Genomic DNA, 13202 nt, shown 5'->3' with positions numbered 1-13202 from the left:
GAAGAATTTTATAAAAAATTTTTAAATAATTGATTTCTTTCGACTAATTTTATACACATTCTAATTTAAATAATTGAATTCCTGAGAAATTTTTATTATTCATGAAAATAATTGAATTATTACGAAGATTTTTACAAAAATTTTTTTAAATAATTGAATTCTGTTTGGGAATTTTATCATTGAATTGCGAAAAGTTTTTAAAAATAATTAAATTTTACAAAGAATTTTATTAAAATTTTTGCCAATAATTGAATATCTGTGTGGTATTATGTTAAATATTTTTGAAAATAATTGAATTCTGAAAAATCATTTTACTATTTATGAAAATAATTGGATTCTAGCGAACAATTTTATTAGAATTTTTAAAAATAATTGAATTTCCAAGAAGAAATTTATTACTTTTAAAAATAATTGAATTGTGGTGATAAATATTGTTATTTTAGAAAATAATTGAATTTTGCAAAGAATTGTATTAAAATGACTCAAAATAATTGGATTTTCGACAATCATTTTGTTATTTATTGACATAATTGAATTCTTTCGAAGAATTATTTATGTAAATAATTGAATTCTTCGGAAGAATTTTATTAAAATTTTCAAAAATAATTGAATTCCTGAAAATAATTTTATTATTTATGAAAACAATTGAGTTATTGAGAAAAATTTTATTAAAATGTTTAAAAAGAATCGAATTTTTGTGAAAAATTTTGTTATTTTGGAAAATAATTGAATTCTTCATGAGAATTTTATAAATATTGTTTTAAATAATTATTTAATTTTTTCGAAATACAATAAATATTATGAAAATTTTATTTTAAATAATTGAATTCTTGCGGAAAACTTTATCCATGAAAATAATTGTATTTTTTGATTAATTAATTTAAAATAGTTTATATGTAAAAATAATTGAAATTCTTCGATGAGTTTTATTATTTATGAAAATAATTGAATTCTTGCTGAGAATTTTATTATTTATGAAAATAATTAAATTCTTGCTGAGAATTTTATCAAAAAATTTTTTAAAAAATTGAATTTCCATGAAAAATGTCATTATTAGTGAAAGAATTGAATTATTGTGAAGAATTGTATAAAAATTTTGTTAAATAATTGATTTTTTCGATATTTTCTTGAAAATTCTATTTTAAATTAATTGAATTCCTCTGGAAATTTTATTATTTATGAAAATAATTGAATTTTGGATGAATTTTATCAATTGATTTTTAAATAATTGAATTCTTTTGCGAAATTTTATTAAAATACTGGATATTGAAAATAATTGGATTTCGAATATTTTTTGAATATAATTGAATCGTTTTAAAGAATTTGATTATAATTTTTGAGAATAGATTTTTATTTCTAGTATTAGCGAATTTAAAGTACTGGAATTTTTAAAAAAAAACAGAAATAGTAGCTTTTAGTGGGTGAAATCTAAAAAAAAGTAACCAAATAGTAGCATAACGTATAAAAAAAGTAGTAAATAGTAGGGTTTAGTAAATGAGTGCGAAGCCTGATTTTAGTAATTTTGTTACATTATTTTTTAATGTTTTGTTTACTAGCAATTTTTTTGAAAATTTTCTAAATTAACAAAATACTTTTCTTCTGCCTTGTTTCATATACTGTTGGACGTTTAATTAATACATTTTTGAATAACTCTAAAATCAGTGCTCTAATTTTTTTTTTGCTTTTTTTGAGGAAAAAGGAAACACGAATGCATTTAAAGCAATTATTATCGGTGATTTTTACGTAATAATTTTTTAACACACTCATTTCGTGGAAGGAATACTCGTTATATGTTAATTTGCTTTTAATAAGATGGTCATTGTCTGCACGAAAGACTATTTTAAAAAATCCAGAAGAGACAAAATAATTTTTAAAGCATCCAAAATATGCTTTAAATCAAATTACTATAATTACAGTGATTAATAAGATTATTAAACGATGTATTCTTTCTTTCAATAATTTTCCCAGTGTTCAATTTATACTGTTAATACATATTTTGTTGGCTTTATATAACATCATGAATTTTTACTTATAAATTTTTTTTATTTATTAAATTATAATTGAGAATAGTGAATAATAAAAATAATAATAATTAATATTACTATTATGGATTAATAATAAATTGGTAATAAAAATAAATATTATAAAATAATACACTGAAAAAAATTTATTTGATTCAAATAACCGATTAATTTATACTTGCGTCTAATTATCAAATAAATATTTACTTGAGTCAAATAATTTTTATTTAAATTAAATAAATTCTATTCGAACCAATAATTTCGGTATTTAAAGCAAATTTAATTGTTTAAAATTATCCTTTAAAATGACTGAAATAAAAATTATTTGATTCAAGTAAATATTTATTTGATAATAGTAGATATTTTAATAAAATAATTTTTTTCAGTGTAGAATTATACGACAGTTAATTATTTTTGATCAAGTGTAAAAAAAACGAAATTTTCACATTTAAATTGTTGACAGGATCATGTTCCAAGGCGTGTAAAATATTGAGCAGTGGAACAGCTAGTCCTGTTTTTCGCAATCCTTCAAATGCAAGAATTTATACTCCTGTCAGCTCGTGCTCATGCCAGTGCAACGCTGAAGTTCCTGTATTTCGAGAGGATCTTCATATTTGTGTGAATGATATTCACGGTGAGTTAATTCTCATTTTCTGCACATCATCTGCAATAATTACACACGAAGAATTTAATATATGTTTTATTTGAACCAGATATATAATATGTTTGTGTCAAATAAATTTTATATTTGTCTGACAGTCTCCTAAACTTTTTACATTTGTTTGAAATAAAAATTTTATTTTGCACATATAAATTTTTTATTCGACACAAGTAAATTTTTTATTCGACACAAATAAATTTTTTATTCGGCACAAATATATTTTTTTGGTCAAAAATTAAAAATTATTATTCGAGACAAATAAAATTTATTTAGTTGAAAGTCAAATATGCATTTTCTCAGTTATGCAAAACATACATCTACAAAGAGAAAAATTTTATTTAAATTATATTTCATTTGAGTTAACTAAAAGTATATTTGTTTTAGAGACAACTGAAATATTTATTTGTTTAAAATTAAAATTTTATTCAACATAAATAAAACTTTTATTTGTAAAATTAAAATATTATTTCGAAGGATATCAAATTGAGACAAAAATCGAATCAAAACGTTGCTTCGCAACGCTTTTAATTCGATTTTTGTCTCAATTTGATATCCTTAGAAATACTGTGACCATGTAAAATTTTATTTACACCAAATAAAATTTATTTGAAACAAATAAATCGTCTAGTTGGCTCTAAGTCAAATATATCTTTTTTCTGGGTGTATAATGAATTAACTTTAATTATAATTAATTAGCATTGTAATGAATTGATTTTAATTATAATGAATGATTATAATATTATTTTTGTTTTCAAAGATATATAAATGATTTGACTGAGCTATTTGTTTAATTGTAAGTAATAATGTGAAATGAGAATTTTTACAATCTCGTTCACTTAATATTGTATTAACGTAAAACGCAGAAAGTGTTTTTAAATTTCACCTGCATTATTCCAATTAATAGAGTAACCAGGTCAATTCTACTTTATTGCAAAATAATGATGCACCAAATTGATTAATTCTTAATGACATATGGCATGCAATATATGCGCGCGCGGTATTTTTCTTCTCAAGATAATCGTGCTTTTATTTCGATCTTCTGTTTCGGCGATGATAATGATGATGATGGATCAAACTTTCATCTCATTCGCCTTCTCTTTTCCTCTCTGATATATTTCTTCTCAATATCGTCCAATTTTTTATTTTTAAATTACATTTTTGCATATAATTATTTGTATAGTTAATTGTAATTAATAATTAGTAAATAATTATTAAGTCATTTATTTAATTCTCTATCTATTCCCAGACAATCAAAATTTGAAAAAAATTAGTTTACATACATTTTTTTTTGCTCTAATTCTAATAATTTTTATCGACTGGTATTTACCTAAATTGTTGCTGAACAACATCCTGAAGGATAGAATATTAATTGATTGTTAATAGTTATTAATAATTAATAAATTTTTCATTCACTTCAAGCTCCATTGTGATATTGACCCTAAGAAAAATCTGGAACAAAAAATACTAAAAATAAATTTCTGGTCTAAAGAAAAAAAAAATTTGAATTCTAAATAAAAGGGTTAAAATGACTGTAGGAAGTGATTCGATGACCATTTATGTTTTCATTCAAAAGAAAGTGACAGTTTTAGTCTGTTAAACGTATTCATTCAATCAACTGACGACCTTCTGGTTTCTTTATAGCCTCAAGTTAGAATTATATTCACATTCCTTTATTATAAATACCTGTTCCTTGCGTTGCGCACCTTTCTGAATATATCGCAGCCTCCCATGACCCTGAAAATTATTATTTTCACTTTCACTAATTACACTCTCTTCATTTCTCGTTAATTATTTGTTTACGTTCAAAGTATATAGTATCTGAGGAAATAATTAATTAAAGGAAAAAATAATATTATTCAATTCAGTTGAATTCACTTGCTCTCTAAACTTGAATTAGTAAAAATGTTTATTCATTTGAATGAGTGACTGTGTTTTTGTTTTTGAATTAGTAAATTTTACTAAAAAATAGTAATTTCTACTACTAAGTTTATTAGTAAAATTTTAATAGGTAATTTCTTCTTATTTATTAGTTAAATTTCCTAATTTAAGAGCAAAAAGTCAGTCACTAATTCAAATTAGTTAATTTCAAATTAATTAAATTAAAATTAAATTTTAATTAAAATAATTAAATTCAAATTAGTAATTTTTACTAATTGAAATTTAAAGAGTGTGACTATACATATTATTGAAAAAAATTTATTTAATTCAAATAACCGAATGCTTGTCTATTATCAAATGAATTCGATTCGAACCAATAATTTCGGTATTTAAAGCAAATTGAATTGATTAAAATTATCAATTTAAATGACTTAGATAAAAATTATTTGATTCAAGTAAATATTTATTTGATAATAGACAGGTAATCGGTTATTTGAAGCAAAATGAATGTTTTTCAGTGTAGGAAAAAAAGAATGTGATGAGAATAATTGACTACGATTTTCTGTATAGTGATTAGTGATTATTTCATATTGTTCTTCCAAGATGCGGAGCGTAACAAAAAATAGTGCAATATCTGAGTACAGGTGACCATTAATTTAAAGTCATACGTGCGTATATATAATGGTTCTAGTCTAGCGTTATATATTAGATAGACACGATTATCGATTATCGGAGATAATCTCGTCCACCCAACTGCCGTAGTTAAAATATAGATCTCTTAATATTTCGAAACGGAAGTTTAGAGAAAATCGAATTGAACTTGTATTAATAATAATTGGAGCAATTCTGATTGATGAGAATTATTTTTTTTTTAATGTAGAATTTTATTTAATAGAACTTTATTTAATAGATAAAATAAATAGGAAAAATAAATAATAGATAAAATTAATAGAATTTAATTTAGTTCAATAGAATTTATTTTCATTTAATTTAATAGAATTTTATTTAATAAATTTTAATTTAATAGAATTTAATTTAGATCAGTAGAATTTAATTTAATAGAATTTAATTTAGTTCAATAGAATTTTTTTTACTTAATATATAGATTTTTTCGCTTTTATTCGAATTTTGATTGTTATTTATTATCACCTTCTTAAATGCACATTTTCTTAGTTTGTTTCTCCAGTAGGAACGCATTTCATGATATCAAACAGAAAACTTTAACGAATTGCATATTTTCTTGCTTGACTGCTTTCTGCAAAAGAAAGCAATTTAAATATTGTGCGTTTCCCACGAAGATCAATTCTAAACAAATTTGACCACATTTCTCATCTTGTTTTGTAAATTATTTTAAAAATTTATAACTGTTTTTTTCTTCATTTCTTCTTCTCCTCCTCCTTCTTTATTTACTTCTTCTTCTTCTTATTTATTTCCTTTTTTCTTAATTTCTTCTTCAGTTCCTTTTTTCCTGAATTTTTCCAAAATTTTTTTTTTTCACTTAAATTAATCAAGATTCAATAAATTCAGTGAAAGAATAAATAGAGAAGAGAAGAATTAGAATAGAAAAACTAGAAGAAATAAATAAATGGAAAACTAGAAAAAAAACTAAAATCCAAACAGAAAATTATTTTTCTTCGAATTTATTATATTTTTGCTAAAAGCGAAACTTTCGCAGAACCCTTTGTGTCATGTTTCTGCTATTATATAAAGTTCACTAAAGATTATAATTTTCCTCATCAACAATCTAGACATTATCATAAAAATAATTATATTTCCTCCCTTTGCTCACATTATCAGTCTACAAGAATCAGGAAGGTCATTGAAAAATTTGATATAATGCACGCAACTTCATTAATGAATCGCTCCAGTAATGATGTAATCATACTATGTATGTATGAAAAAATCCAGGAATTTCTTATCCCTGTAAAATATTAAATATAATACAACCGCCATTCGGCTATAAAAGACAGCGTGGTACATATAATAATGATTAAAGAATTAAGAGACTAATAAGCGTAATATGTCTAGTCGAAAATGATTATCTGGTGTTGATAAAGGTATACTAATACAGTTAGTTAGGAAATAATTGAAAAAGTATCCCAAGAAAAGATCTACTCATATTCTTCTTCTTCTTCTTTTTCTTCTTTATTACTATTATCATTAAAGGCAATTTTAGAGCTCCCTGAAAATAAATCAGTTACGCATCTAACAAATTAGTCGAGATTGAAAGAATTCAATGTATAGAGTGGAATAATGGAAGTGAAAGAATAGAAAAATAAAAAATATATCAATTTTGTGCATATAGAAAATATTTATTTATTTACGAAACAGAACAAGATAAAAAGAAAAGTGAATTAAAAAAACAATTTTGAACGGTGTGAAAGAAAGGGTGAAAATAAAAGAAAATAAAACAGGAACTTGGTGCATTGTGTTCAAACAAATTTGATTAGAGTAAAAAAAAATAAAATTTATTGATAAAATATTATTGGAAATTTAATAGAAAGAAAATAGAAAGAAAATAGTAAAGAAACTAGAATATAAAATACAAAATAAAATAGACAATAAAATAGGAAATGTCGTAAAAATTAAAATAATCGAGAGAATAGAAAATAACGGAGGAAATAAAATAGTCAAGAAAATAAAAAATAAAATAGTGAAAATAGGAAATAAAATACAAAGTAGAATAGAGAATAAAATAGTAGAGAAAATAGGAAATAAAGTTGAAAGTAAAATAGGAAATAGAATAGTCGAGAAAATTTGAAATAAAGTAGGAAATAAAATACAAAATCAAATAGAGAATAAAATAGATAAGAAAATAGGAAATAAAATACAAAATAAAATAGTAGAGGAAGTAGGAAATAAAATGCAAAATAAAATAGAAAATAAAATAGCAAATATCGTATAGAAATTAAAATAGTCGAGAGAATAGAAAATAAAGTAAGAAATAAAATACAAACTAAAATAGGGAATAAAATAGTAGAGAAAATAGGAAATAAAATATAAAATAGTAGAAAAAATAAGAAATAAAATACAAAATAAAATAGTAGAGAAAATAAGAAATAAATAGGAAATAAAGTAGAAAGTAAAATAGGAAGTAAAATAAGAAGTAGAATAGTCGAGAAAATTTGAAACAAAGTAGAAAATAAAATACAAAATAAAATAGTACAGGAAGTAGGAAATAAAATGCAAAATAAAATAGATAATAAAATAGTAGAGAAAATAGGAAATAAAATAGAAAATCAAATTGGACGTAAAATAGGAAATAGAATAGTCGAAAGAATACAGAAAATAATGTAGAAAACAAAATAGGAAGTAAAATAGGGAATAAAAAATAGTCGAGAGAATAGAAAGTAAAGTAAGAAATAAAATGCAAAACCAAATAGGAAATAAAATAGTCAAGAAAATGAGAAATAAAATAAAAAATAAAATAGAGAAAATAGGAAATAAAATACAAAATAAAATAGTAGAGATAATAGGAAATATAATAGGAAATAAAGTAGAAAGTAAAATAGGAAATAGAATAGTCGAGAAGATTTGAAATAAAGTAGGAAATAAAATACAAAATCAAATAGGAAATAAAGCAGTAGAGAAAGAAAGAAATATAATACAAAATAAAATAGTAGAGGAAGTAGGAAATAAAATGCAAAATAAAATAGTAGAGAAAATAGGAAATAAAATACAAAATAAAATAGTAGAGAAAGTAGGAAATAAAATGCAAAGTAAAATAGAGAACAAAATAGTAGAGAAAATAGAAAATAAAATGTAAAATAGTAGAGAAAAAAAGAAATTATTACAAAATAAAATAGTAGAGAAAATAGGAAGTAAAATAGGAAATAGAATAGTCGAGAAAATGTGAAGTAAAGTATTAAATAAAATACAAAATCGAATAGGAAATAAAAATATAGTCGAGAAAGTAAGAAATAAAATACAAAATAAAATATTAGAGAAAGTAGGAAATAAAATAGGAAATAAAGTAGAAAGTAAAATAAGAAGTAAAGTAGGAAATAGGATAGTCGAGAAAATTTGAAATAAAACAGTCGAGAAAGTAAGAAATAAAATACAAAATAAAATAGGAAATTTAATGGAAATAAAACAGAAAGTAAAATAGTACCTAAATAAAATAAATAATAAAATAGTCGAGAAAGTAGAAAATAAAATAGGGAATAAAATAGAAAATAACAAAAATAGAGAAAAATGTTTGCATATACAAAAGTTATTTAATTATTTTATATAAATTTTTCTATATACTGCGTCATAGAAAAAAAAAATAAAAAACGATAAATTATTTCGTATTAGAATATTATAAATATTTAATCGAATTAAAAATGTACATTTATCCTTATTTTCTCTCTGGAATCAGTATAAAATTTGGAATTTTTTCGTTTATTGTTTAACTGTTTATCAAACGCGCGTATAACGTTAGACATCTGGCTTTCAGGATTCTTATTTTATAATTACAACTCTTAAAATAATCACATCAAGTGCACATAACAGAAAATGCAATCTCGCAGTTTATACTATATATAAATGCATATACACATATACCAACGTATATTTGTTAAAAGAATAGAAAATTAATCTTTTTGCATAAAACTTACATCATGAATGTAATATTGCAATTATAGCCTTTGTTATGGTCTCATTGAACTTTCTTGTTACAACCATTATTCAAAATTAAAAGAAATATACATTCTCGCTTTTATATTTTTCATCTTCTTGTGATGCTTTTACTGCGAAGCTCATTCGCAAAAATTTATGACATTTCACTCCACGAATACCTATAATAAAACAATGACTTTGGAAGTCAAATATTCATATATAACAAAAGTACAATGCAAAGAATTTGTTTCGAGAAATATTCTTTAAAATATTTTTCCCGTTTTTTTGCTTTTCATATTTTTGGAGAAAAAAAATGTTTCTAAAGTTTCGAACGCTCATTTGAACGACGATATTTTTTATTACTCCTTATTTTAATTTAAATTTTTACTTACGAACTATTGTTTTTGATAATTAGAAAATTCATTTTTAAGAAAATAAATGTGCAATTAGAATATTTTTTATTTTAGTCTAATAATTCTTGAAAATATTGGAGCGCAAAAAATATTTTGTTCATTTGGACGATCAAAACTTTATGAAAATGATACATTATAGTAAAAAATTATAATAATAATAATAGTAATAAATAATATAGTCATAATAATAAATAATAATAATAGTAATACATTATAATAATCGTAAGTTTCCTTTCCGTTAGCAAATTATCTGCATTCATTTGTTTGTTTTGAAAATTTAATTTTGTGGGTTAAGTATTGGCATTTTTTATATATTTTTTAATGTCAAACTTTTAAATGTAGAAAATACTTTACTTATTAAATTGTCTCGACTCTTTGGTAAAAAATCTAAAATTATCGAAAATTATCAAAAATTCAAAAATCCGAATTTCTTAAAATTCAACATTTTTTCTTCTCTTTTATGGGATTTAGCTTCATTATTTTTGTGCTTGTGGAAAATACTTTACTTATTAAATTGTCTCGACTCTTTGGTAAAAAATCTAAAATTATCAAAAACTAGCTGTCGTACCCGTCTTCGACGGGTTTTAGTTTCTACCAATACATTTAAGTTTCTACCAATCTGGAAAATCAGGAAATAGCTAGGGAATTTAATTTGACCGGAAAAAAATAATAATTAGTTACCATTATAGCTATTTTAGTAGGAAAATATTACTATTTGAATCAGTGATTGACTTTTTGTTATCAAATTAGTTATTTTAACCAATTCAAATGCAGAGAACAATATTTATCAATTTGTAGTACTTTAATTAATGTATTAAAAAAATTAAATTTTCCATACAGTTTTTGGAGTTATAGTAGAGTCTAATTGGAACTAATTGTATCGCAAGTAGACCCTACGTTACGACTGCTAAAACCTAACATAAGACCTAAATTTTAGGCTGAAAGTAGGGCTTAAATTTTGACTCGGGTCTGTTTTCATAAATATTATACATCAATAAAAATTGAAGTAAAAAGCAATTTTTTAAAAGCGAATTAATATAATGAAACTTTTTCTTAATTTGATAGGAAAATTCCCGGTTCGGCATATTCCCAGCTTTTTACAGTTTTTCCCGTTTGGTAGATACCCAGTTAAATGTATTAGTATAAACAGAAAACTGTACGACAGCAAGTAATACAATCTATATTTATATGAACTTAAGAAACAGTATTTTCATAAAATAAGTAAATTTTTATAGCCATTTGTAGATTTATTTATGGATAAAATCAAGTAAATTTAAATTTGACAAAAAAGAGATAAACCGTGAAAAGTTTGGACAAAGCAGGGAATTTTGTTAAACAAAAATAGACACCGTGTTAACTTTTGTCTTTACATTGCTCAAAACATCTCTTAAAGTTAAATCTAGAGTTAAAATGAAAAAACGTTTTAACATGTAAGTTTTTGCCTAGTGGCATAATATGCTTGTATTGTATCACAGGTGACTTACAATTCTTGACATCCTGCGAAATCATTTTAATCATAAAAAATTTCCATTTTCAATATTTCTGAACTTCTTGAAAATATTAGATTGATTTGATAAATAATTTTGAATTGCACTATTTTGACATCAAAATATTAATCAGAGACTCCAAAAATACTACTGAATTATACTTCATATAGTAATTAGTATCGATTTTTTGATATATTGAAAATTTTTTTATATTTCTTGTAGGATAGTATTTTTTGCAAAATTATGATAAAATCTGACTAAATAACATATAATATTCATTTTTAGAAAGTTTAAAAGCTATCCATTAAAAATTGTGAAATTTGGAAATTTTCCATTTTTCAAGTTTTTGAAAATATTTTTATATTTACATCTTAGTTGTAGAATAGTATTTTTTGAAAAATTATGCTAAAATGTGACCAAATAACATGTAATACTCAAATATAGAAAGTTTAAAAGCAATCCATAAAAAAATGTAAAATTTTGAAATTTTCGATTTTTTGAAAACATTTTTATACTTACATATTAGTTATAGGACTTTATTTTTTGCAAAGTTATGCTATAATGTGACTAAATAACATATAATACTCAAGTATATAAACTTCAAAAGCAATCCATGAAAAATAAAAAATTTTGAAATTTTCGATTTTTTGAATTTTTTGAAAAAATTGAATATCTCCCGTTCTAATTAATATTTTTTAAATCTGTAAATTTATAAACCTTCCTTGGGTCAATACCTAATAACCTACCAAGTTGGACTTAAATCGATTCACATGTTTTTGTGTGATTGGGGTACAAAGTTTTTGTGACAGACAAACATACATACATACATACATACATACATACATACATACATACATACATACATACATACATACATACATACATTACATTTTTTAAGAACATTTTTGGAATCTCTGATGTCCATAATAACTAATCATGTTAACATTTTGAAGTTTTAAGCAATGTACAGACAGACATCTGATTTTATTAATAAGGATTCGAAAAATTTCAAAAATCCGTTTTTCTTAAAATTCAACATTTTTTCCTCTCTTTTATGGAATTTAGCTTTATTATTTTTGTGCTTTTGGAAAATACTTTACTTATTTAATACTCTCGACTCTTTGGTAAAAAATGTGAAATTATCGAAAATTATCAAAAATTCAAAAATCCGAGTTTCTTAAAATTCAACATTTTTTCCTCTCTTTTATAGGATTTAGCTTCATTATTTTTGTGCTTTTGGAAAATACTTTACTTATTAAATTGTCTCGAATCTTTGGTAAAAAATGTGAAATTATCGAAAATTATCAAAAATTCAAAAATCCGAATTTCTTAAAATTCAACATTTTTTCCTCTCTTTTATGGGATTTAGCTTCATTATTTTTGTGCTTTTGGAATAGTAGATTGTGCATCAAGGGAGGGAAATGGATGATTTCCGACGAGTGTAGTTTGCAGTTCGAGGCGTAGCGAGCAAACGAGCCGAAGGCGAGTGCTTGCGAGCGAAGCCGAGAACTGTAAAACACGAGTGGAAATCAATTTTCCTCCCGAGTTGCACATACTATTTTTTCTAACACACGTATACCGAAAGTACAAACGCGGCAGTTTGATTGTTACTTTTGAATGTATAGTTGTAGCTGGGGGCGGTATAGTTACAACTGTGGTAACTGAAAGTTTGTGAAAAGCTTGAAATAACTGAACTGACCCAAAGAGCGTAAGATTACGCAAGTAGCGTAACTTACGTCAGTTACGTAACTTACGTAAATCATTTATTGTTTGTAACTCGAAAGACTAACATAACTACGTAACTTACGTAAGTTACGTAACTACACCATTTACGTAACTCACATAAGTTACGTAAGTCACTTAGCTGACGTAACTCACGTAACTGATTCACCAATGGTCATACTTTGATTTATACTACGTTCCTAATAATATTACCGAGAAAGCAAGTTACTTTTCCTCCCTCACAGGGAGGGAATGTTACATTCCCTCCCGGTGACGTCACTAGCCGGGAGGGAATGTACATTCCCTCCCGCTCGCAGGGAATCATACACTTTTCTCCCGCTAAACACGTAGGAAATGGTGTACTTTCGGTGCGTGTGTTAGAAAAAATACTTTACTTATTAAATTGTCTTGACTCTTTGGT

General features: G+C 23.8%; 1 protein-coding gene across 2 annotated transcripts in view; it reads left to right on the top strand.

The window, feature by feature from the left end:
• The window catches only part of LOC122507791, a 109782-nt gene that overhangs the window by 73391 nt on the left and 23189 nt on the right, over positions 1-13202 (top strand). For both annotated transcript variants that reach the window (XM_043620697.1, XM_043620696.1), the window contains one exon: positions 2485-2655. In XM_043620697.1, coding sequence (XP_043476632.1) covers positions 2485-2655 — 171 coding nt within the window. The remainder of the gene's footprint in view (positions 1-2484; positions 2656-13202) is intronic.

This window comes from Leptopilina heterotoma, unplaced genomic scaffold (genome assembly GCF_015476425.1).
Source record: "Leptopilina heterotoma isolate Lh14 unplaced genomic scaffold, ASM1547642v1 Lhet_51, whole genome shotgun sequence".
NCBI lineage: Eukaryota > Metazoa > Arthropoda > Insecta > Hymenoptera > Figitidae > Leptopilina > Leptopilina heterotoma.
Note: the sequence above shows the minus strand (reverse complement) of the source record. Positions and strands in the feature narration are given on the sequence as shown.